At 41.3% G+C, this 26,919-nt stretch overlaps 1 protein-coding gene across 5 annotated transcripts in view; it reads left to right on the top strand.

Moving 5' to 3' along the window:
• ZRANB1 (zinc finger RANBP2-type containing 1) overlaps positions 1-26,919 on the top strand; it is a 69,451-nt gene that overhangs the window by 11,245 nt on the left and 31,287 nt on the right. Inside the window, exons 1-3 of one of the 5 annotated variants that reach the window (XM_082486126.1) lie at positions 10,657-10,678; positions 24,343-24,440; positions 25,156-26,006. In XM_082486126.1, coding sequence (XP_082342252.1) covers positions 25,193-26,006 — 814 coding nt within the window. In that variant the 5' untranslated portion in view covers positions 10,657-10,678; positions 24,343-24,440; positions 25,156-25,192. Of the gene's footprint in view, positions 1-10,656; positions 10,679-11,220; positions 11,403-11,783; positions 11,800-23,588; positions 23,711-24,342; positions 24,441-25,155; positions 26,007-26,919 lie in introns of those variants that run through there. The other 4 variants (XM_082486125.1, XM_082486124.1, XM_082486123.1 and 1 more) reach the window with 4 other exon arrangements.

The following is a 26,919-nucleotide window of genomic DNA, read 5'->3' as shown; positions in this document are numbered from 1 at the left end:
AAGGGTAATTAGTGACTGGCAGACCTACAGCATTCTCCTGTGCAAGTGTTTGGTACTAACTCTTAAGGACAATTACACAGGATTAGGACTCACCTTTTAAAAATATTCTATGTAAGGAGAGGGAGAGAATGTGCCTAAACATCAAAATGTCCTACTTTAACATTCTTTCACCAGTTTTTTTTTTCTTCATGTCCTCTTAGTCATCATTTTTGTGCCTGAATGCTTTCATTTGCCACCAAATGCAGTCCAGTTTTTCATCCATACCAGGCAGCCTCTGTTGTCTTTCCAGTTTTTGAGACCATTTATTTAAAAATAGCATTTAAAATGAAGGTGGTTGCATTACATGTAACCCCTGAGATGGCTGTCTGGAGTGCTGCATAAATTACAGCCTCTTCTACCGACCATTTAATGTAAGTAAGATGGAAAAAAATAGCATGCAGATGATGGGGAAAGGCAAGAGCATTTTTCAAAACTCAAGGTCTTCACGCTAGCAGTAAAAAAATTTGTGTCTCTGCTGGGGCTCACCTTCTAAAAACCAGCTTGCATGTGTATCTCAAAACATCAAGACTAAATTAGGTCTTCATAATGTGACTGTAGTCTGAACTAGACTGTTCGTATTCCCCCGAGGGGTCAGTGTGCCTGGGATGTAACTTGTTTAGCCTCGTTTAAATGCAGTGAAAGGCACTGAGACGTTTTCAAGTGTGGTGAGCTGCATATATTGCTTTCTCCTTGCACCTAGAAGGTAGGACATCTCAGAACGGCTTGTGGGTAGATGGCTGGAGAAGAGATGGCCGCTAGATGATAAGTGAAATGCTTCCTTTTAGATGAGAAATATTGCTCGCTAGACAGTTTCCAAAATGCTGATGTAGACAGTTCCCAAAATGCAGATGTTCTGGTAATGACAGTTTGTTGACATCAAACTGTTTTGCACAGGTAATGAGTTTCAGCACATTTTTGAGCTACACTAACAAGTGCTTCAGTCAAATCCCTGCAGTGTGCCAGGAGGACCAGGAGGTAGCCTGGACTTGACAGAGTCTATGTCTGAGGAACCCTGTGTTGTGACGAGGTGTCCCCATCACTTCAGGGTCCATCTCTGGACCAGCCATGCTGAGCTCCTGGGCGTGGACACTGGAGACCTTAGGAGATCACACAGAGCTTTGGAGAGTGAGTTCCAGAGTTCCTGGACAAATTACAAAAGCCCCAAATTCTGTGGTCATTTCTTTTTTTTGTTTGTTTGTTTTAAATAACATTGTTCTTTTTCTGGCAAGTTTTCGATATTTTTTCTTTTGTAGAATTAAGTATTTTAGAATTTTGAAAATTCAATCAGAAAAGAAATATTGGCCTTTAACCAGTTCTAGTTATAAACTTGTATGATAAATATAAATTAAAACATTCTTTTTGTGATCGCCCCTCCAGCATTAGACTAGAAGAAAAAGAAGCCAAAGCTTTTCTTGGTGCAAATTTACTCATTCCTCTGTACTAAGCTGGGATATTGGTCCAGCTCTGGCACAAAAAGAAATGTCTTCTGCATTGTGGAACTGGCAGTCAAAACATTGGGGGAAAAACTTAAATGATTTGTCATTCTCACAAACATCTGAAATATATTTTTAAATAATGAGTTTTAAGGACCAATATTTGAGGTTCTTTTTTTTTTTTTTGTCTTAACTACTAGTTTCTGAACTTTCAGATTGCACTGAGGTTATATTTAGTCCATATTTTATGCTTTTCATCACTGCCTTGAGGATTAGAAGTCTACTTTGAAAATAAAACCTCAGAGTCTAACTTAATCGCTTGACTCTAGAGGCAGGAGGTCTAGGACAGAAAGCAAATATTCCAAGAAAAACACTAAAATACTGAGAGTTGACAGAACTGTGATTTAACAGTGTTTAACTGAGAAGATCTAACAGGACCATATGCCGAGGCAGTCAACAGCTCTCAAGGGAAGTCAAAGTCCAAGGGAGTTTTCTCAAGGGGTCATCAAACTTAAATAAGATGAAGCTATTTTGATTTTGAGCAATACAGCAGTGAGACCTTATTTGGAATATTCTCTGATGTGAGAGGAAGACAGCCAAGAAATGAATAAGGTTAAGCTTCGGAGATGTGTGCTCGGAGGGAAGACCAGCTCCACTTGACCTCTTCACTGAGTGCCTGAGAACAACGTGAAATCTCTTGAAGACTAAGATCTCCGGGTAAGAATATACTCAGAATAAGAGAGTGGCAAATTCAAAGCCAGGATGGCAAGGTAATGGAAACAGCACCAAAATGAAATGGCAGAACTTCTGCTTCTTCCACCGAGTGGTAGGAAAGCACTAATCAAAACAGATTTTTGCTCCATTCAAGAAACAGGCTTCCAATTTGATGCAAGTCATCAGCCCCATTCATCTAAACAGCCACCTTCTGCTTCTGTCATGTGTAGCCTGGATTCTGTCTACATCAGTTGTGTAATAAGTATTACTAATGTACTCAATTTTTCTATATCGATCAAATATGGCTTGTAGGCAAAGGTCCAAATCTGAACCTTCTCACCGGGCCTTGGGTGTTCACCCACGCCCCTTGACTGTAGCAGTTGACTTGACAGATGTGTGGTGGGAAGTCTTGGGGAAAGCGGGCTACGAGAAAACCCTGGCATTGCAAAAAGAGCAGTGCAATGGGCAAGAAGAGAAGCATGTGAATCCCCCCCGCTCAAGGATTTCAATGTTTGTAAAGGTTCAACCTCCAGCGGAGGAACGTGACCTTCGTGAGACCGAGCAGCTTCACCAATCTCCAATTATTTCAGCGGGAGCTCAACATTTTGCATAATTTTGTAAAATTGGTTTTATTGATTAACCTGAATTGCATTGGGCAAACGTAAGTTGATGGCTCGCCCTCTCTGCTTCTGTTTTGCTTGGGCAGTAATGAGGTGTACAGAGAAATAATTATACATGGATCTGGCTGGCTTATGACATCAATCGCTGAGGCAGGAGTCTGCCCCTCAGTTAAATATACTTCTGAATTCTCTAATGCTCAGTCCTTACTCTGACCTCTACGGAAGATCTAACTTGCTTTAATATTTAAGCAATTTCAACCGTAAACAATCCAAATATATACTCTAAATTGTCCTTTTGTGTTAAAATTAAAAACGTTAATTAAAATGTTAAAATTAAAAATGTTAATTAAAATGTTAAAATTAAAAATTAAATGTAAATTTAAATCTGTGCCTGGACATGGGCCGTTCCAGAGCTGTCCGTCCTATGGAAGTGGACGCTGTTAAACCTTAAACTTTTTTCAAAGAGCTCAGGCGAAACAAACTCAGGTGCAGTTGAGCCTTGTGGTTGGCGTACTGCAGCAAACGCATTCCTAAATCACAAAATCTGCATTTCTCAGGACGGCAAGGATTGTTTGGGAGTCAACAAACCTATTTTTCATATAAAAGCAGAAATGTGTGTTACAAAAAGGCTATTTATAATGCTGCTTACCTCCTAGATATCCACGTAAGAGCTATCAATGGGAGAGCGTACTGACAACAAGCTAATGAGCTCCTGCTGCTCGATAAATGTCTTAGCTTTGCTTCAGCATTTCTTTGTGCAGTGGGAGGGAGACAGAGATCCTAGACAATGTTCTAGTGCAATTATTTTATTCTGTTTCTACCCATCATTTCAGCATAACATACAAGAAGGAGTGGCACAGCAGCTTCTGGGATGCCTGATACAAGTAAACGATAGTTGCTCAATGTATAATTACTGAGTTCTTTTCTTTTAAAGTTAGGAATAAAAGCAATCAAAGAACTGTCCTCCCAGGGAAGTAATCTGGTTTGAAAATGATTTATTTTTCTGTTTCTCTGATTTATTTTCCCCTCGTTGTATCTGTAAATAAGGCATAGCATTATGAGGCATCCTGCTAAACAGCTTTCTGTAAGATTAAAAGTAGGAATAAGATTGAAAGCTACTTTTTATCCCGTTGTTGAAGCTGCCTATTTGGGATGAGAAATGCTGGGAGAAGGTATAGATTTTTTGCAGAACATATCTCTAAAAGAAGGTAATGGTATTAAGGTAATAAGAATTTATTTCTTAGGCTAGGCCTAAGAAATTATTCAAATAAAAATCTATTCAAATTCAGGACTTTCCAGAAAATCACCCTTTCCACATTTTAATTCCAGACTCGTTTATTCCCTAGCTTTATCAGTTACCGTCCCTATAGGATCTCTACTAATAGCATTAAACTATCCCTGGTGTCACTGATATTTTTTCACTATCTTGCTAAACAGGTAGTGCGGCAACCGGCACCGCTCCATTAGCTACGCTCCCGTGAAGTCTCACTCTTACCTGTTTTGTTTTCTGGTTTTTATTCGAACTGTATGCCTCTAATCCTAGATTTGCTCATAAAAAGGATAAATTTCAATGAATAGGTAAGGGGAAGGCTTCTCAGCCATGCAACGAATGTATCCAGAATCCTTAAGCAGGTGGATTACGTCAACTCGAAGATAGATTTTGCTTCCTCTGGCTCATCAAATAATCTGATTAGCTGGCACTGATTATGCTCTGCATGATGTACTCTGTTCTGCAAACTGAACACAGAACGTCCCTTCTCTGTTGCCTCGTACGCTCCTGGATAGTCTTCTTTTACAATAAATTCCCTTCCCCTTTCACCAACCACTCATGGCTGCAAACTGCAGCTTGGATTTGGGGCATAATTAATGCCACCTGATAATATTGGCTTGAGACATAGGAAAAGCGGTGTGCTCACCTAAAGCAGAAAAATGCATGAGTTCTTGCCTCTCAGCTTCGCAGCCAGACCTACGGCCACTGAGTTTAACATCTATGCCTTTTATCAGATGGTTGGGGAGGGGGGATGCCTTCGGTGGGGCTCACAAAAGCCTGTACTCGGAGGAGGGAGGTACCTAACCTAGGCATCGAAACCAGGGGCTGTATAGTGTGGTAGTTTTATCTGAGTCAGAGTCAGAGAATTCAGTGTTATGCTTGCCCCACAATCTTTTTTTCTGCTGGTAGGAGCATTTTGTGGGGGTCCCGGTGTTTGGTAGTGGTTAAATGTGTCATCGCTGAGGATAAGAGAGATGCTGGCCCAGAGGAATCCATCCCCTTTGGGCCTGACATTTCTATACAGCAATTAGTTTATGGATTTTTAGTCCATTTTTCTCATGGATTTTTGTCTCAAGTCCTCAGAAATGTCTTGCACTCCCCTAACGACTGCTGCTCCGTTATAGTTGTATTGTTACTTGTCATTGTCCTCCCTCATGACTTTCTTTAAGAGTGCATTCAAAGAGCTCTTTGCATTTTCCTGTTTTATTCTTCTTTTCCATTTGTTTTTAACATGCCGTTTCACATTTTCCTTAAATCTCTCCCTCTTTTTCTCCTCTTCTCTTTGTCCATCCTCCTCCCCCCCCCCCACCCGGGTATTCTTTCGCTGTGACAAACCTGCTGATGCATGCTTAGAGCAGTGGCAGCAGCCACGCTGTGCTCACCATCTGGGACAGGCAGATCCTGCAGCCTCCCGGAGGCTCCAGAACCACGAGCACGCTGGACCACAGCCACCCCATCGCCTCCCGGTTTCCCATTCTCCTCCGTGTGTGCTGCTTTGCTGTTGGCCATCCAGCACCCACTCCTTCACCTACTGAGCATCCGCCCAACCGAAGAAAGTTTATAAGATTCCCCGAACATGCGGCTCAAACCCTTCAGCTGGGAAACCCCACCGCGATGGATTTTCTCCTTCACTCCCTGTGGAACCAGAGAGAAAGCAAGAAAAAAACGGTGCATGTTGAAAGGTTTCAAGCCAAATGCTCCCCACTTTTAACCTTTCTCTTTTTGCGGTTGAAATACATTGCAAAGGGATTGAGGAGGTAACAACTCAGTACCTATTTTTGTCATATTTCTGCACAGTTTTTCCCTGCTATATTTGTTTATTCTCTATCTTTCCTAGCTATTTTTGTGCCTAAAACAATCACACGCACCCCACCACCACCTCTGCTGGGCGTACACCACCTGGAGAGGTGCGGGGTGCCGGTGGCTGGCCCCGTGGAGAGCCACGGTGCCTTCGCAGCAGGGCAGCCCCGCAGCTGAAGAAGAGGAGGAACGCGCGGGTGAGAGTTTCGCCCTGCAATGGGAGCTGCACCTGCCTCTGACTGCCCTCGGGGAGAAGACGGCTATCTCCTCCCCGGGGTACAGACACTGAAGCAGAAAGGACCACTTTCCTCGTCTTTCCCTGCCCCTTTTGCCGATGAGTTTGGTGGTTCGGGGTGCGGGGTAAACTCTCACTTTTCTTGTAGAAAAAAAGACAAGAAGGAGGAGGACTCAATGCAGGTGTGTGACATCCCTTCTTCTCACAAAGCCCCTGGGGAAGTCAGAAGAAAACTTGTGACTCTGAAACTGGATGTTTTTTTGAGAAGCGGCTGGAAACGGAGCCAACAGAATGGGTTTCCCCATTTTTGTTTTCCCCATTTCTGTTTTCCAACAGAAAGCCGTTTCCCACTGGATGCAGCCATGAGGCCAAACCAGGGCTAGCGCGAGGGCAGTAACTCCTCCATCATGACCGGGAGCGTGCGGTAATGACAGGGAAGGACCCTGCCTTCCTCTCTGCCCCAGGGGTCAGCTGCAAAGATTTGAAGCTCGCTTACAGGTCTCAGGGTGCCAGCCTGGAAGAGCCCCCAGCAGCTGCGGCAGGGAAGAATGGAGAAGTCGGGACATTATACCTTCTCTGGCTTCACCCCCGTCTGGATAGAGGGGATAGCGATCTAGCTACAGTTGAATATTTTTATATTTCAAACTAAAATGGGAAAAAGATCCACAAGTATGAGATTTACTGGGTGTGAAGGCTGGGGCTGACTCAGAGAGAGGATGGAAAAATGGTAACGAATCAGTCAACCATTTAAAACATCCTGTTCTCAATAGCTTCAAAACCTGTGCTTCCTTTGGATTTTTGCGCGTTTCTATTCCTCACCCTTTATCTAAGTGTTTCAGTGCAGTTGCAAACCTTTCTTGATCACAAAAAGGCCTTGAAAACACTGAATAAAGCAATGGCAAGAACAGGATTTGAGGAGCCGGTGCGAGTAGGGGGTTCCGCGTATTCAAAGTTCAGCTAGTGAGAAATAACCATCTGGTGAGCACGTACATCTCTGCTCCTGGATAAGCCGAGGATGAATCGCCTAATGGGAGCCAGCGCTCTGCCTGAGAGCGAGTAGTTACCAGGGTAAAGAGAATCACCTAAGAGCGCGATCCGCACTTATACATCACTAACGATATGTAATCTTTGCACTCGGGCTGAGGCAATTCTGCTGCAGCACAAAAAACACTCCATGCCAGCGTAAAATAATTTGGTATTTGTCCTTTTGCTCACCTGAAGCACAATTTTGCTTCCCCGAGTCCTCCAGCTATTCTACGCAACGTCTAGAAATATGCTACTGCGAATGTTTCAATGCTCTCTTTCTAATTATAGCTTTTGGTATCGTTCGCTCGGTTATAAGCAGGGTGAATCAGAACAGAAACATCAGGGAGGGTTGAGGGAAGAAACCTTTTACTAACAGCATCAGGACAGAAGAAACAGAGCGTCTTGTAAGGCGGCAAGGTGCAAAGGGCTCTCGTTTAATAGGAGATAGCGGCAATTTGCAATTCTGGGTTATTCTGAAAAACGTTCCTAAATTTATAAATTCTTTGCAGAAAAGGAAGGGAACTTCCCAGCCATCTGCCTCGCTGGCTGCCAGCGAGGCTCGCACCTCGGAGGCACAAAGGGTTCCTGCCTCAGGCAGGCTGCGCTGCCGGCGGCTGCGCGGGCGCTGGGGCTGCAGCTCCAGGCTGACAAGGGGGAGGAACCAGGTGGGTTTCTTAGCTGGGGTTCCACCGATATTTCTGCGAAAATTCCACAACTTGCCTGCGCCGCTTGGTTCTGGTCCAAACCGTGAGTTCTGACAAGGAAATTTACTATCAGTTCTTTGCTGAGCAGCTCTTTCTGGTTCTAGCGGGACCGGAAGGAAAGAATGGAGATTGGAGAGACCTGAGGAAGGTGGGGAGAAAGCAGCGGGTGTCAGAGGAACAGGGATTTATGATGTTGGAGAAGTGGGGAAAAAAAGGAAAGCTAGAAGACATATGTGTGCAAATTATATTTTTAGATGTGAACGAAGGCGCATAGTTTTGCTATGGGTTTAGTCTGAGTTACAGCGGGCAGTTGCACACCCAGTTAGTGGAGGCACATCATCTCCAAGGCATGAGTGAATTCAGCTCTGCAATGCAAAGTTCCCAAAATAACATATTAAGCTGTCAAATGAGTGTGACTGTTCCAAATTCTTTACTAGGGAGTTAAAATTTGTCCTTAAACTGGTGGAATAAAATTAAAATTTGGGGTGGAATACAGGAAATTAGTACTTGCATACAACTTCTGCTACCTCTAACAAAAATAGAATTATCTTTCTGACATTTTGAAAAGAAAAAGATGATCAAATACCAAATCTATGGAGAACTAGGTTATCAAGTCATGTAGATTTTGATTTCTCCCCAAATTGGAAGTCTGAAAGCTATTATTGGATAAAATATACATGTAAATATCAATGTTCTAAACCACTGAAAGGTCATTCCTATTGTATTTTATTGTTTAAGTCTAGACCAAATGGCAAACTCCTGCAAGGTAAACCTGGTGGCAGATGCCAGCAGTTTTTTGGGATAAAGCCAAAGCCATGGCCTTAGGAATGATGTTGCCAACATCAAAAATGTCCCGTGATTTGGAGGTGCAGCCAGTATTCACTTCTGAAACTAACAGCTCCGGTAACTATTTTCAAATTCAATGGTACCACATGCATTCGCCTTCATCTATTACTCAGGTACCTGTGTCATTACTCGGAATGCTTCTGTTGTGCAGAACAACTATGCAGATATAAAAACCACTTGCCTCTAAAATTCTTCAAAAATGGGGTTTTTTTTAGTTGGTCAAAATTTTTCTTACTTATGCCACAAAAGCCTTTTAAATTATACCAGTCCAGCTTCCTTAAAGTTCTTTTCTGTGTTGTGAAAGTACACTACATACTCCTAATGTGCTGTGGTGCACTTTGTTTTGTTTAAAGTATGTTTCCATGATCACCAAATGGTTTTCTGACAGGTTTAGGAAATATTCTGGGAGAATTTGAAGCCATTTTCCCCCCAGATTACATATTCCTTTTATTTTCCTATCTTTTCATGCAGTCTAATCTATAACAATTATTTCTGGAAATTTCCCATTGTTGTACAGTTGTGGCAGCATTTAGGATTTACCCCACTACTTGTTGTTTGCTTACATGACAGCCCTTCCATCATCTTGCCTGGATGCCAAGAGCAAGAGATACATTTTCTGGATTATTGCTAAGCACAGAGATGGCACGATTCCTTAAAATAAGGAGTATTTCTTTCACATGACTTATCCAAGTTCATCTGGATCTTACATGTGGGTGTGTGAAAGAAAATACAGTTGTCCCCATCTTTTCTATAGCTAAATATACTTAATTGTTGGTATGTTTCCCAAAACACAGACCGGGGCCCAACTTGTTCAGTGGAGTCAGAAAGAGAATTCAGTAAATAACTAGTCTGGGACAGACAAATCACGCTACCCTCCTCCCCAACATTTTCTGCTGCTTATAGGAAACTAATTTAATTGCAAACGGAGACAAATTTCTATTTCAGTCTCCATAAGTAATTACATTTTACTTGTTCTGACTCCAGTTTTAGTTGTTTGTCTGCTGGACAAAGGGATTTTCTCTAGCAGAAGGCATCACTGCTCTGCTTGAACATCTCCGGTGCTTTTCTTTTACGTTGATTGAATGAGAAGGGATGGATCCAGCCGGTCAGAAGAGGACAAGTTTCCCAACTCAACACCTAGCCTGAGGCATCAGCTAACAGAGTCCCTTCTATCGCCTAGGCGGGGAACAGGGAATGAAACCATGGACATAAAAAGCGCCAGAACATCTGAGAAAGCCTGAAATAAAAAAGAACTGAGGCGGAAAAAAAAAACAGTCAGGTAACAAGCGATGTGAGGCCCACGAGGGAAGAGCGAGGATGCGGACAAATGGGCTTTTTTTGTCAGTAAGCCCACAAGAGCATATTAAGGAAGATGCAGACTGGTAATTTTTTAGTAGAAATAAAAAAAAATAATGATTGCATAGCCAGCACGAGGATTGAACCCACGGGCTGGCAGTGCAGTTGCTGCCGGCCTTTTCCCCCCAGAAGAGGAACGGGCTTTGCACAGCACCACCACTACTTGACTGAAGAGTCCTTCAGGCCGGGGTGAACATCCTGAACTCCAACCCCGCACACTCACCCTGATGAGTCAGGAACAGCCGGAATCAACACGTGGAGGAAATCGTGAGTTTATTGTTTAGCGGCACTCAGGGAAATATTTTGATATGGAAGAACTGAAGGAATGAATGGGAATCTACCAGAGGCTGGGGGCTGTACAGCCTGGGCATGAGACCCTCCATCGCCATTTTCTCTTTATTTATCATACACAGGAGATGTTTCCCGTCAGGACACTGGAAGGATTAGTTGCCACACAAGCGGCATTTTCCATGGCTGCCGTCTGGCCATGTGCAAGGGGGTTTTATGAGGGATTATTTCCATAGGAAACTTTATGTCGATACACCACCTACGATGTGGGATGCCAAGCCAAGCGGATGGTCTCATTACCACTCCTAACGCCGTCTGTCCATTACCCCCCGCCGCTGCTGACCGAGGTGACTTCCCTGCACAGGTTTGCCTCGGGGAGGGCCCTGCCAGGGGCCACCGGCGGCCGAGGCGGGGAGGCCGCTGGGGTGGCCCCGACGGGGTGCGCGAGGGAACGGCTCGGGGGGGCAGCCGGAGGGCGATGGGGAGCCCGAGGGGACCGGGCGGTGTGTGAGGGAACGGCTGCGGGGGGCAGCCGGGGGGACTCGGCGGAGGGGACGGGAGAGGGTCCTCGGAGGCTTCCGGGGGCGGCGGGGCGCGGGCCCGGCCTGAGGCGGGGGCCGGCAGGGGGCGGGGCAAACCCCAGCACCCCCACAGCCAGGCGCCCCAGCGGCAAGGATGACATCACCCGTTCTTCCCAAAGAGGCGCGCGTCCATTGGCGGAAGGGCAGGCGCAGGCTCCGCCAATGGGCGCCAGGCAGGGCGGCAGGCCGGGCTGACGTGCGGGCTCCTGGCCGTATGGGGGTTTATTTTGCTTTGGGCCGCTCCAGCCGCCGCCATTAGAGAAGCCCGGGGAGCGGGGTGAGAGGCTTCCCCCCCCCCTCCCCGACCCTCCTCCCCCCCCCCGCCGCGCCGAGTGGGAGCGCCCGCGGCCGCGGCAGCCCGCCGCGTTGGGAGAGACCATGTCCTGAGCGGGGAGAGGACGCCGCAGCCAGCGGGCCGGGGGGGAGGGGGGGGGGGGCGGCATCCAGAGCCCGAGCGTGTGCCTGAGGGACGGCTCCCGGCGGCGGCGAGGTAAAGCCCCCCCCCCCCCGCCCCCCGCCTTCCCCGGGGGAGGAAGGGGCGCTGAGGGGAACGGCCGGGGGTCCGGCGGCGGATCGGGGCCCGGCCGAGGGGCGGTGTTGGGGAGTCGCCTTCTCTGTGACCGGTTCGGGCCCCGCTGGGGTCACCGTCCCGCGGGGAAGGGGCGGGCGGGGGTGGGGGGTGAGGGGTGTCGGTTTGGCGGGCAGCCTTGCTCGCCCTTGGCGGGATGCGGCGTCTCTTCCCTCCGTCCCAGCAGCGCGGTGTGTCACAGGGCGCCTGGAGAGCCCGGCTACAGCAACAAGAGTCTGGGTACAAAGGCAGGAAACTCTGATTTTTCTCTTGCGGCTGCTTCTCCGAATGCCGGGCTGCGGTACCTCGGCGTGCTGGGGTGAGATCATGCCTCTGCTGCCTCCCACTTCTTCCCCCCCTCCTCCTTTTTTTTTTTTTTTTTTTTTTTTAATTCTTTTTGGATATGCCTGTTTTGATCTGCATGCCGTGGTAGAATAGGTGATGGGAGCTACTTGCTTGTGCCTGTGTATTTTGGAGTGCAGAACTTCCATGCTATTGCCTATAGTGCAATGTCGGGTGTTGTTGATACTTTATCAGCAGTAAACTACAGTGTGGGAAGTATTTCAAAATCGAGCTTGTTTTCGTGAGCTGAAGTTTAAAAAATAATCAGAAAAGCTCGATTAACGAGTGAGGCAAACCTTGGTAATCCACACTTCCAGCGCCTTTCTGACTCTGCCTTCACAGTCCCAGACTGCGGCAGCTTCCAGCCGGGATAAGGGAAACTTCTCTGCGGAGGTCACGGAGGTGTCTGGCAGCCCTTCTTTCGGGGTGGCAAAAGGCATTCCTTCCAGCCCTCAACCCAGTCCCCACACTACCTCCCCACAGTACTTGCCGCTCTCCTGAGGGCAGCGGGTGGGAGAAATGATGGGAGAAAATTAATCTGGGTCTCCTGCACGGCTGCTGAGAACTTTTTGTTGCCACGGTGACTTTCTGTGATAACAATAATGACAACTTTTTCTAGAATTCTTGGGAGTTGATGTAGTAAACAAATGTTGTTTAATGGGTTTTGTGCTATTCTTGAACAGTCCCTACTCACTAGCTGCCTACTGTGCCATGTGTGGTGAAACTGGCATGTGAGTTAACACACTGATATGTTTATTGATGCAAAAATTGAAAGGTGAGATGCCTTCTGTATAATACCTGAACTTCCTCCTTTCTCTAACATGTACTGTGTTAGAGCTCGTTCTGGTGTGAGCAGAACCTTCTAACAGTAGTTCAGGAGAGACTAGTTACACTTAGTTTTGCTTTTCCTTCTGCTCAGCTAGCGTTTTGTCTTTGATAACTACAGAAGAGATTGCTGAAGCCTAGCACCCCCCCCCCCCCCCCCGCCCCTTCTCAGAGAGATGGAAACAGGTAAGCAGCAGGAGGTGTTCTGGAACTCTTTTATTTGCGTCCTTCCGAAGGCCAAGTTGAGTTGGTGTCTAAGCACGCAGAGTCTAGCATGTTGTATGCAAAAGATCACTTCTCATTTAAGTCTGTCACAGCATTGAAAGAGAGTAATGCTTTTGGATGTGTTGCATTTTGTAGGATTTGTGAAACTCTTAATTATGTGGTGTAATTCTCTTGAAGAAAAAAGAAATTAATACCTTTACTTTTCTTGCGTCGCTTAAGTGAGGGCAGGCAGATGGGGATGACCAATGAGGCCATAATCTGTTATTGTAGAGTTGTATCCATTAGCATTTTCTCAGAAGTATAATTAAAAATATTAAATTAATTGGAACGCTGGGTGGCATAAAAGCATCAACGGGATTCATCTCAGAAGCATGACTTAAATTGGGGACTGCGTTAAAACGCAGAATTGGTCAAGGCAAGATTTTCAGTCTTGTTTAGCCTCTTGTATGGCCATTCTAATTCTATGTCACTTGATATGTGAATTCCTTGGGGACAGTCAATCCCATCCATCTTTGGTGTTCTTTGCAAGATGGATCTGTAAATAAGAAGTATATGTAGAAAAATACGTTACTGTGTGTATGGGAGGTTATTTTTAATGCAGTTGATCAAATAATCAAATGTACTCTCAGGCACTTTAATGTGAGATTTACTGGCTCCTTCATGTGGTATTAACGTTTCTCTTTGCAGCTTCTCTTTGCCATACCAGTTTTGCACTGGGTTGAGATTGTGCAGAACTTTAGATCAATACGTTCTTTATCATGATGTGCAATCTACTAATCGCAGAAAAGCATTTAAACTGCTACTGCCAGTTCTGTTAGTAATCTCATGCCCCTTCCTCCCTCCAAAATTTGAAGACTGGGTTATTTTGAGCTGTTCAAAATCTATGTCAACAAGTAATCCTCATTTTAACTGCATGAATTATGATCCACAGGCTCCTGGTTCTAAAATGGAACTAAACTTTAGTTTGGCAGCTGAAAATGGCTGGCTCAGCTGTAACAGAGTTCTTAATTTTAATTTTTTTTTAAGCAGTACTAAATATGAAGAGGGAAATGAGGCAAAGTTGAAAAGAGTTTTTCTTAATACAGCTGATGAAGAGCTTACCACTTCACTTGTCAAATGGCTTAGCTTGGTAAAATCAGTTAAATAACAGATCATTAAACTGACATTACAAAGTTATAATTGAATTCATTATACCTTAAAAAGAAAACTTTTGTCTTCTAATTAGATCTTAAACATTAGGAATTCAGACACTTTCCTGGTACTTACTTATTTTCATAAGTAAGCATAGCTGATATTGCTTGAACTTGCACAGTACTGGATTGATTTTGCGACTGTGTTCATTTTTGCATCAGTTGCTGAGGCATGGCTTCTCATACTTACGTAGTTAATTCTTTTGGAACTTTCTTGAAATACAAGATTAATAATAGGACTATTATCTCTTCGTTGTCTAACGATTAGCATACTTTAAAATACGAACTGTAGTACTTCATCAGTTCTGAGGACATGTTCATCTATAATAATATGGATGATTTTGTATTTCCTTCTTTTGTGGCGTGGGCGGGTTTCCAGAAGTTCTGTAGTCAAACTGGAGTTGTATCCGCCTGATGTTTTTCAAACCAGCTTTTTTTCCTCTACTTTCCTCTACGTGTCCCATTTATGCAAAAACTCATTTTGGTGGAGACTGGAGAGGGGAGAGGTGTGGAGGGGGTGGAGTAGGGAAAGAGTGCAGTGACATTTGAAGAAGGAACTGTCTTCAAGAGGGGGCTGATGCAGAGACCTTGGTTCAAGAAAGCAGAAGGAATGGTAGATTTTTTTTATTTTTCTTTTTTTAGAAGGAACATGGGAAGGTAATATATTGGAAAGAGTGGTAGTTGTTGGTATGTGCGGAGCATCTTCCCTATGAAGCATCTAAGTTCGCAGCGCTTTTGCATCTTTTACTGTACAGCAGTTGGCTGTTAAGTTGGCATTTTTCTCTTTGGTTATTTGAATTTATCCTGATATAATGTGTTCTGCTTGTTCTTAAAATGAGGATACTACTGCATCATTATTTTTTTTATTTCTAGTAAAGTGGTGTGGTTTGTGTTGTGTTGTTTTTTTTTTCTGAGAATGGCTGCTAATTTTGCTTGTGTTCACATGTGCATTTTAAATGAACGAAAGTTAGTACTTCTAAGACAAATGCTGGAGAAGGCATGGAATTTACATCTGTCTATAAGGCTGAGGTCAGAATTGAGCTGAAAATATTTGAAGTAATGAGAGCTAGGTACAAAACAGATACCAGATGTACAACCTGCTGTCCATGGGGTGGGGGGGACTGGAAGGATTGGCTTGTGTCTATTTTCGTAACTGTAAATAGGACTTCTTTCTGAAACTGTCACTTGTGAGCAAGAAGGCTGTAGCCTTTTTTTTTTTTTTTTTTTTTTTTCCCCCCCTTCTCCTTCCTCCCACCATGCCAGATGATGTTTTATTTGGGTTATGTTTGCTATTATTTTTGTAAACAAATGTTAAGGTCTAAAAATCCTCCTTGTGATTCTTTGACTTTGGTTTGATTTAGCACGTAGTCTTGAGTAGCTGTTTTTAATGAAACAGAAAACGTCCAAGTTACTGGGGAGTTTACAAATGTTAAGAAACATCTAAATTACATCGGTGTTCTGCTATCTTCTGGATGTTCAGGAGTTAGCTTTCCTGAGCTGAACAAAATTGTCTGAACCATGGTTTATGTGACTCTGGAAAGAAAAATAAACTTGTGTGGTCTGTGCTGTTTTCAGTAGATTAGAACTATTATGATCAAGTAATCTTTTAGTGGCTTTGAAGTTTCATGCACTTTTGTAGGTCCATTCATTTGAAAACCGTGCGGCTCTTGGTGCATAGTCAGTTGATTATCTGGGAAGAAAAATCGCTGTCATAAATTTCATAAATGTTGATAATTCCAACAAAAAATAGGAGATTTGTGTTGTGAAGGTGATTGTCAGTTTATGAGAGAATCCTATTTCTTGTGGTTGTAAAGGCTGTGTAAGTACATTAGTGCATTGTCTAAATGTTGACTTGTACTTCTTTCAGACTAATGGACTTGAAAGTATTTCTTCTGTCTCCGTTTGTCTTTGCAGTATCTAAGCAGGGATTCAGTAGAGACAGCTGGCATATTTATTGGTTGCTACTATCTGAATACTCCCCTGAAACAGCTTCAATCTACAGGTCTGAGTCTTAAGTCTTCAGCAGTTTCAAGAAGCATTGAGTAGATACTTGTTTCCATGCTAGGCCTTTTCCTTTCTCTTTTTAGTTCAAACTACTGTAATAAGTCAGAAGTACTTTGCACTAGGTGTCTTAACACTGTCTGATTGCCATTTATACTTTCTGTTGGATGGGCCTGTGGGTTTAGGTTTTGGCTACAAAAGCTTCCCCTTACTGTATGCTTGTTGAGAAGCTAATTTCTATTTTGCTGAAGGGTTGGGATGGTCTGCTGGACTATTTACACTTTTTTGACCTCCCCGTTATTGTTTAGCTTGGCAGGGATAAATATAATTGTCACCTTGTGGCTTTTAAATGGTTTATTTAAAGAAGGTTCAATGTTGTTCCTAGCAGAAGGTTATTCCCACCCCCCAAAAGCAGAAGGTTTACTGTTTTAGAGATGTTACCCTGAAACTTTCTAGCAGCTCGGAGTACCTTGCGGTGATTAACTTGGAGTTGTTGGATGTATATCATGAGCTACAGATTACTACCTACAGTTTACTAATCACAAGGTTAAAAAAAAAAGGCAATTTAAAAAAAAAATAGAACTGATATCACTCCTTCTCTAAAAGGAGTTTGAATTTGTTTTCCCTGTGATATTTGATACTAGTTCTTTGCACTATGTTAACCAGTGACCCACACAGTAGTTGGTTTTATGTGCTGTGATAATAGCATTTTTACTTCTCTCTCTCTTTTTTTTTTTTTTTTTTCCTTCCCTTTTTTTGATATTTTGCTGTCTAACCAGTACCTTAACAAGAGCTAGATAAAATGAGTGTAGCTTGTATGGCTTACTTGAACTAGAACTAGGCTTAAATATAGCCCAATTGCAAATGCATGTACCAAAGATGGTCCTTAACTGTATCTGAAAGTGGCTTGCCATTAATTAGGAAGAAACTACAGAATAGTTGATGCTGAGTGTATGTTTCCTTGTTTCATTTGGAGGCAGGTGGTTTTTCTCCACTAAATGGTGACTATCTCTGCATCTAGCTGTGATCTAATTTATGGTTAGCCAGCATGGAGGAGGTCCACAGGATAATTACTAGAAATGAATGTCAAACATACAAATTTTGATATAATGTTCCTTGGTTGTTAGACAGGTTTAAGTGTTTTTAAGTTTTGATGTCTGACTCCACAGTGTGTTTTTGTTCAGACCATGACATCTGGTTTTCCTCATCTTGTGTGAGGATGGCTGAGTTCTAAACAGAAATCAAGTCCCATGTTTTAGGACTATAGTCCAAATACAGATAAGCGATGTTTTGTATTTGACCTTGCTTTTTATAAAGAATCCTTTTGTTCAACTTGTGTACTTTGTCCAATGCAAATGTCTTAAAAATAAAACACAACAGAATTGTTAAAACTTTATTACGTATTGTACATCTTCTCTTGAGTTGGTATTCATCTGTTGCTGACTGTTCAAGATGATCAGATCCATTAAGTGTCGCTGACCGTATTTATGCAAATATTCTATCATAGCTCATTATTTTGAGTCAATTTGCTTGATTTTTGATTAGTATCGTGTGGGAGATGCTGTGTATTATGTAAGTGTTGATCTGCTTGCTCCCATTTTCCCAAATGGTATTGGTTTCTAAGTAAGCGGTTGTATTTAGTCCTTCCTAATGTGTAGTAACATCTCATCTAAATAGTTGTTCACTTTTTTCTGGTTCTGTTTTAAACTCAATTAAAAACCCTGAAAAATGTAACTCTCTCCTGAAATAAGAAAGAGGACTGAACTGCAAACTACTGCTACTGTTTTTATAGGTTGTTTTCAGCAGTTAGGGTTTTCCTAGCTTTTAGTCACATATTTAATAAAGCTATATGTAGCTTGACCCATTTGAGATATGCAACAAATAAGACGAAAACTTGTACTTTGCAAGTTACACAGCAGGATTAACTGTAGTAAAGAGCACAAAAATGCTTCAAGGGATAAACATCAAAATAAAAAAAAACAATATCAGAAAGAGTGAGTGTTTGGTATTGTCAAATATCTATTAATTCTGTGATGCATTTTCAGCTTTTGCAGAAGAGTCAGTTTATAGTTAGATCAAAATCCTAACCTGAAGTTCATTGTCAGTACTTGTATTTCAGATGTCTCCTAAGATCTGTAGCCTCCTGAATGTCTGACTTCTTACTGCATAGAACTTTTGCAAAATTAGGCATTCTCTTGCATTAAAACTGCATATAAATTCTCTTGCTTATGCAAAGTCAGGCTTTAAGGTTTATTTGAAATGATAGCAGTTGAATTGGAAATGTGAATAGAATATTGAAAAGAAAGCTGAAGCAAAATCAGTGTAATTTTCCTGAATACGATAAATACCTAATAAAGAAGCCTGAAGATGCTTTGAAATGAGATATGAATCCATAAGTAAAATGAAAGCAATTATTTATTATTTGTATGTAAATGAAGCCCACAAGAATTCACCCAATGAACAGACTTCTAAATGTTTTCAAAAGCTACTACTTACTTTCTCATATTTATTTTTTTTTTGGTTAAGAGAACTACATTTCTTGCAGCATGTTTCTTTGTGAAAAATGAAGTCTTCTGGATTTTAACTAATTGTCCACTGATCCTGCTTTTATGAGTAGATGAAAAGTTGTACATAATGGAGGTCATACCAAAAAATCTGCAGTACAGAGTATTTGTTGGCAGCCTAGACTATCAAAACTGAAAAAAAAAGTTAAAATTAATTTAACATACTAGATTGTAAATACTTACTCAATTGTAACTAAAATATTTTCAATTTTTTTTCTCATGCACCATTAGTGTTACAGTTTGTAGATTGCGGTGTGATTTACACAGCAGTGATTTGGTCTTTAATAAAACTGAGGTTTGTGCCAGTCTTTACGATGATGCCTCTCTTAAGACAGCAACATTCCTCCTGTTGTCCCTGTTATTGGCAGCAAAGGAACAGCTCTACCACTCAGAAGAACAAAGGTGCATGTTTTGAGGGCAGTGCTCTTACTGGGATGAGGATGGGAAGGATAATGTAGTTTGACAGAAACCTCTGTCTCTTAACATAGTTCTTGCTTTGTACCTGCATTTTGTAAGAAAGCGGTTTCTGTGTTCTGTGACGATAGCTGCAGTCTGAGACCAGTTCCTACTGTCTGTACTGCAAATAGCTAGCTAGCATTATTTAAAGAAATAAAATTTCATAAGAAAAACCCCACCTCAGAGCAGCTTGCAGAAAAAGATTTAAATGCTGTCTTCATGAGACAACAGAGTATTTTTTCCTGTTTGCTGGTTGGTTTGGGACAGTATCCTTTCATTTTTAATGAGCTGTCCTCTAACAACCAAAGCAAATTATGATTACTTGTTAATTCCTTGCTTCACTGTATTTGGGCTAATACAGAAAATGCTTCTACATTTGTGACTTTGCAGTAATTTTTCCATTCTTTATTATAATGCATAGTTATTGCCTTTACTGCAGAGCTTCCAGATTCAGTGCTGATCTGATTTGGTTGTCTCATTGACAAGGTCAATGTTCTTAATGTTTCTTAAATTAATTTGCAGAGATGACAATGGAACTTATTGTTAGTTCCCGTCAAACTATGGAAGCCTAGTTTCAAGTTCTGTACTTTTAATATACTGATCTGTTGAGGCTTAAGCTGAATTCTTGAGAAAGCAGTCATTCAAGAATAGTGAATAGTCGAAGGTGGAGTAAGTAAGTTTAGTAAATTAAATGAAGAATGTGCCAGTAAAATTCCACCTTAGAAAACTAGTCAAGGTAAATTTCATGTGAAAATCAATTCCTAATACTTGGCAATAAATTTCAAATAGGTTATTTAAAAATGTAAGTTGTTTTTGTTGAAGTGTATTGACAGTGTGATACTTCACAATGATTCTTGGACCCAGGTAATAAAAGTGAATTTGAGCCAGTTAAATAGTGATGTCTTACGTAAGAAGTCATTTGAGGAGGTTTTCAGAGAGTTTACAAATTTGAAAGAAACAAATTGGCCTTTTTGATTTAAGCTTGTGTACAGCTATATTATCCTCTAGACCTTCCTACTGGCTGTATTTAAAAACTGGCAAAATTTTTGTTTGAGGAGTCACTTGGTACAACTTATATGAGCTTTAAAAAGGTACTGTGGTTAGAGCCAGGGGCAGAGTGGCAGTGTTTATAAACGTATTTGTTTGGCAACAGTGAAATCAAACCATTTCTTTGTTTACTATTGTGAACAGCTGACTCAAGTTCATCTTATGCATCTTTTAAAAATGTTTTGCTGTTTTATAGAACAAAACCGGCTACAACTATCAGAATTCAGTCTAGTGCATATTTTATCATAACCATTTCAGGTGATAATCCAGTGTGATTTTTAACAGGTTTTCCTTTTACAGCTTTAGTTGGAAAGCTTATTTGTGTATAAATGAACTTCAGTTTCCTAAGAAGGAGGCTAGTTTTTTATGGGTAGTTGGAAGAGAACTTGAGGTAGTGACGTACAAGGGGGAACTCTTCTGAAAATGTGTCACGTTATGCGGGGTTAATCATAGGCAATTTTTCTTAAAAGCTGTTTGTCCATCATGTATATACAAACTTCACAGCAACGTTATCCAGCTGTTAGTGAGCAATGACAGCTGTCAGATTGAGACTTTTTCTTAGTAGATGTACATTTAAATACACCATATTTCATAATATGTAAAGAATACAGTCAAAGTGCTGCTGTTTGATCTGATGCTTTGACTCGCAGTCCTGTTCCTCTCCGCTCTTCTCTGTGGTTTGATGTGTGAAAGGACTTAATTCTACACTCATCAACTGTTGAGTTAGTAGGTTCTGCGTTGGGTTAGAGACCTCTCTTTCTTTCAGAACAAGGTGCTTCTGCTTATTTTCTTCCTCCGAAAAGTTGCTTCAGTGTTTTAAAATAAAGATAAATAAACCAGCCTGCCTTTCTTTTTGGAGCAGCCTAAGAGGGGCAGCTATGTCAGGCAGAAGGAGCATGGATGTCTTCCCTGGCAAGTCTTGCTGAAGGCTTAAGTTGAGCTCCCTTTTCCCTGTAAATACAGAAGTAGTTAGCTTTGTTTGAAAATCTGTAGACATGGGCAAAATGAGTTGAGGTGGCAACGCTGATTTGATCAGTGTAATTACGTAAGGTTTTTGCCAGCACAGATGTGCTTCTGACATAACCATCCCAGCAAAAAATCCGTACTGTGTACTGGTCTCAATCAGCGTCTGGCCTGCTTACGGGGAAGAGCTTGATCGTTTAATGAAATGGAGTTCCATATTGTTCCTTGTTTGAGCCAAAGGAAAAAATAACTTCTGGACACAGTGGAATAATTAAATTGAGGGGAGTGTAATATATCCTGTCATAAAAACATTATTTGAGGACTTCATTGTTTCTTCCCAATTTCTGTGTGCTGGTTTGTATTTTCCCATGCAACTAAAAAGAAGATTATTCTTAAAAGTTGAAAGAAAGCAAAAGAAAAATTTCAGATTGTTTTAGATGTCCTTTACTGTCTGACTTTATTTAGTAAAACAGTAGTCTGATAGTGTTTTGATTTTTGTTACTTGATTTATCAGAATTTAATATGTTCTTTTCGTTAATGTACTGAGTTACTGCACTAGTCTGTCCAGGAGATATTTAGCACGCTGTATAAACTGATCAATTGGAACCTGCTTGGGTTTGTGGGTTTTAATTTCTTGTTTGCTCATGCTTTTTTGGACATTAAGTCATGCACCTGTACCTCACAGTCACTGTTGTGCTATTTCTCTATGAGAGGAGGTACTATGTGATTCAACTTCTCCTCTGTGAAGAATCCAAATTAACAAGTTAACTTGAAAACAGTGTGGCAAAGAAGTAATTCTGAAAAAATGTAACAAGCTTCAGACTGCTCAGTGGCTGGATGATGGTCCTGTATCACCAGTAAATCAGATGGTTCTGGTGTCCCTGGGGTGGGATGCACTTGGGGGACAGACCAAGACCTAAAAGTAAAAAAAAAAAAAAAAAAATCAATACCTGAAAGTGTTAAATTTCCTCATCTAGTTGTGCTCTAGTGGGCGTCGGCAGAGCTATCAAAGAGGAGAAATTGTATTGTTCCATTGAGGCTTTTTATATTCTTTACTTCATAATAACCTGAGGCCTCATGTTTGGAGGTAGTGAGCTCATACCTCAGAGGCTTTCAAAGCTGCAGATACTCAGCCTCTCTAAGAATTATGTCCGAAAGCATCTAGCTTTTTAAGGGGCACAGAGAATAATTGCAGCTAAGAACCTAATCTCATGATATATATGAAAGCTTTTCTATAACACGGTATGTACTGTGCTATTTAGTTTCATAAATAGTATCTCAGTATTTGTTTAGATCGTTTTTGCAACAAGCTGCTTTTCAACTTGAGCAGCAATCTCCTTTCCCAGTCTGAATGTCAGTAAAACAGATCATGCTTTGTTTTCTTGCCCCATCCCAAATGTGGGTTGGGATTTGTTGGCAATAGGGATTGCTGGGTTTAAGGCTCTGCAAACTAGAGCAGGTAAGAGACCATTTACAGTTACAGATCCCTCTTGGGCTTCACACATTGTATGCTTATCTAGCTTTTGATTGAAAACATTACCTGCTGAAAACGTAGCACCTTCTGCTCAGGTAGAAATTACTCTCACGCTTGTATTGGGCGTTGAAGTATTGGGACAGCCACTTTTAGGTTGTCCTTCTGAGCACAAGTGAAACTGCTCTTGGGGTTGTGGTGGTGGCAGTTGGCAGGTGCATGGATGGTGCACTGCTTCCTTCTGTTTTCTGAAGACGATGTTCAACTGTCTTAAGTTCCTAACTACAAAACGTTAATATCTTAGGAGACTCTCGACTCTCTATAAAGAGAATAAGGTTATTAAGAAATGTGAAAGTGATAAAAAAACGTATTTTGGGAATTGGGGGGAGGGGGGAAAGCCTTGACCAAATGGAATAGGTAAATAGCATGTAGTGTACTCATACAGGAGGTGTTTTGGCAAGGCTTCAGTTTGTTTATGGATCAGAGAAACTGTTTTTCCTCCAAGTTTCTGAGAAGTCTTCTTTATGAAGTCAGTCACCTTTAGTAAAATCAAGTTGACTTTGCATTCTTGTGTATACGTATGTATTTTTCAGTTATTTTATTACATATATGGGGACCCTAGTATGGTCTCGCTCCTTTTCTTCCATTACACATGGGCATGGACTTTTTTGAGCGAACGATGGAGGGGAAGCAGTAGGAAGTCTTAACTGCCTTCTCAGCACATTCCTTAGTCTGACACAGTTTTATAACGTATAGGTGGGAGTGAAGTGCTCTGCAGGCTGTTCAAACAAGTAATATTAGAACTCGAGCTTTATGAGAAAGCTTTATGTGTTCCTGATTGCTCATCTGCTTTCATGCAGCATAAATATGGATTGCTGCTGAAAAGGATAGTCCTGCCCTCTCCTTGGTCCTGCTATGCGATAGCCCCTCATTCATGCAGCCACCTGATACGGTGAATAGATCAGATTCGAGCTGTTGGAAAAATCCTATGATGCCTGCTGGAGCCCAGAGAAGGGAGATAGTAGGAAGAAGTGTGACGCATTCAAGTGGACATTTAGCTATACCTTGGTAGAGCAAGGCGTGTGTGTGAAGGTATTTTTGTGAAGAATGTATTAACTCATAAAACATTTCTGAATTGGAGAACAGGTATAAGCTAATTTTTAGTTTGGTGTGTCTAGTTTTGAGTGTAATCCTATTGTCTGATTTCTTTCAGTTTTTGTTTACTAAACTCTGGGTGTTTTTGTTAGCCAAGAGAGTTGCACTATGATGAATGAGAATTGTCAGTCGATTGGTATGACAAATTTGTATTTTAAACAGTTTTGTATGCTTAAAAATAGCGTGTAATTGAGTCGTATGTGTTGGGTAATGATTTTGTGGTAAGGAAGGAAATAGACTGTATATATTTTTCTATTTGTCCTTTATCTACCTGCCTCACCCTTTCCCTCTGTTATGCCCTCTACACAAGCTGGAGGGGATCAAAGCTTTCTTTCCCATACTATTTCATATACCAGTAAGAGTGTTTATAGATGTTTTAGTGTGAATTTGGCATTGCTTGGATCTAGTGCTTTTACTTCAGCCGATTGATTGCTATTATGGTGACTGGTTCTCTATAAAGATAGGTTTATTTTAACCACTCTATACGTTAGTCTCAGCAGTTCATGACTGAGTTTAAACAAGTAAATTGGGATCAGAGTAGGTGTGGCATTTAATAATTAACTTTCTGGTTACTCAGGTCCAGTAGGAAACCTATAATGAGTCTGTTTTCATTTTGTTTACAGGAATAGTTATCTGCTTAGTCTCATCCTTTGTATTTGGCAAACTGAAGAAAAGGTCTGAGCCAGCATGAAGACAGAATACCCTCTTCATTAGAGAAAAAGTGAGTTGGAATTGAATTGAAATCTGGATTTGTAGAATGAAAATACTATGTTAGCTTGTCAACACACACACCCTATGCTTGCTTTCAAGTGGTGTTTGATCTTCGTGACATTGCTGTTATAAGTGATGTCCAGTCAAGGCCTAGTCTTGGTTAAGCACATGTATAAAATTTTAACATGTATGCTTCTTATGTAAACTCCTACACCTGTAACAGTCCTTCCTTCCAAATCCTGTGAGGTCTTGCAATAGACCTCAAGGGATCTAGACTTTGTGTTCCTTTTCTTGTACTGCTGTATTCATATTGATTTTTTTCAATAATTTAATATTTGTGATTTTTTTCTATAGTGTATTGTTCTCTTCTTCCAGTATTCTCAGTGCTTAGCATGTGTCTGTTTCCTGAATTTGTTTTTGAAGCCTCTGTTCAAATTTAAAAAATTATGGAAATGCAGGACTGCGTTTTCCTTTCTGCACTAGGAGATCCTGAATTCTGCGTTTAAAGTGCAGTTAGCACAAGTCTTACTCTTTTTATAGTGGTTTTTATCACCTTAAATGTTCTAATAGTATCAAGAAAAAAAGGTTGCCTCTTTGCCCAGCCTGATTTTTATATTTGATGCATTACACATCAACTGGGTTAAATCTCATTTACTATTTTTTTTTTTTTGAAACGGAGCTCCTATGCAACCATTGTGTACTAATGATGTGTTCTGATTACTTAGCTTTCTGCCTGACGCAGTTCATTTCAAGAAGTGCACAATGACAGAGCGTGGAATTAAATGGGCTTGTGAGTATTGTACATATGAAAATTGGCCATCTGCAATCAAATGTACCATGTGTCGCGCTCAGAGACCTAGTGGAACAATTATCACAGAAGATCCATTTAAAAGTGGTTCAAGTGATATTGGTAGAGACTGGGATCCTACGAGTACTGAAGGAGGGAGTAGTCCTTTGATATGTCCAGATTCTAGTGCAAGACCAAGGGTTAAATCATCTTACAGTATGGAAAGTGCAAATAAATGGTCGTGCCACATGTGCACATACTTGAACTGGCCAAGAGCGATAAGGTGTACTCAGTGCTTGTCTCAACGCAGGACCAGGAGTCCCACAGAGTCTCCTCAGTCATCAGGTTCTGGTTCAAGACCAGTCCCTTTTTCCGTTGATCCATGTGAGGAATATAATGACAGAAATAAACTGAACACAAGGGCTCAGCACTGGACTTGTTCTGTTTGTACGTATGAAAACTGGGCGAAGGCCAGGAAGTGTGTTGTATGTGATCATCCCAGACCCAACAACATAGAAGCAATAGAACTGGCAGACACAGAAGAGGCTTCTTCAATCATAAACGAGCAAGACAGAGCTCGGTGGAGAGGAAGCTGTAGTAGTGGTAATAGCCAAAGAAGATCTCCACCTACAACCAAACGTGAATCTGATGTGAAAATGGACTTCCAAAGAATTGAGTTGGCTGGAGCTGTTGGCAGCAAGGAAGAACTCGAAGTGGATTTCAAAAAACTAAAGCAAATTAAAAATAGAATGAAAAAGACTGACTGGTTGTTCCTCAATGCTTGTGTTGGTAAGTTGTGTGCTGCTACCTTATACTGTTATTCCTGTGGTTAGTTATTTTGGGAGAATGAAGAATTAAAACATAAATTTGACATTTGATTTTGAAGCAGCTTTTTTTCTAATATCTGCATTTTTGTTTTGAAAAGTAAATCAAATGTAGGAGTTCCTGAAATAGCACCTGCTAAGAGAGGGTGCAGAGTTCATCCATAATCTGAACAGGGTTAGACGTATTTCCCAACTACGCTTGGACGTTTTTGACCTTTTGTAGAAATGGATATCCTTGTAACCAAATCCTGTTGTTCTATGTAGTAATCAAAAGGTGGAAAAATTATGAAACCAGCCCACAGAACAATGTAAAACATACAATACTGTAAAAAATACCATTACTGGATAATTAAAATTACTCTTCTTTTTGCTATGGCAAGATACACTAGTAGAATCGGCAGCTGCAGCTTGGGAGTATTTGTAAACAGTGTAGAGCTTGCAACAGTACAAGATGCTCTGTCAGATGTTAAAAATAACACCAAAATATGTAGCTCCAAGAAACTGCATGTGTAATACTGACCTTGAAAGTAATAATGTTGTATTAATACAGATACTGTGTTGTAAATGTTTACAGGCTTTCTGAAAGTATTTTTGTAGTCAACTGCTTCAAAAAATTCAAATACGAATTTTGTTTTGTATTTTAGTGCTTTCCTAAGGAAATTCTGGATAATTCTCCCAATGCTGTTAAAGAACAGAGACATGTGAGAGCAGGGTTTTCTTCAGTTATTGACCTTGTGAGTTAACTTTTGTCCTGTAACTTCCCAGAAGCAGCTATCTTGTGCCCTAGCATACAAGCAGGTTAAACACTTGAAATACACAACTATTTTTAGAGTAAAACACTTCGTTTGAAACTCTAGCACTACTAGTATGTCTCATAC

The sequence above is a fragment of the Vanellus vanellus genome, assembly GCF_965231255.1.
Source record: "Vanellus vanellus genome assembly, chromosome: 7".
Lineage (NCBI taxonomy): Eukaryota > Metazoa > Chordata > Aves > Charadriiformes > Charadriidae > Vanellus > Vanellus vanellus.
Note: the sequence above shows the minus strand (reverse complement) of the source record. Positions and strands in the feature narration are given on the sequence as shown.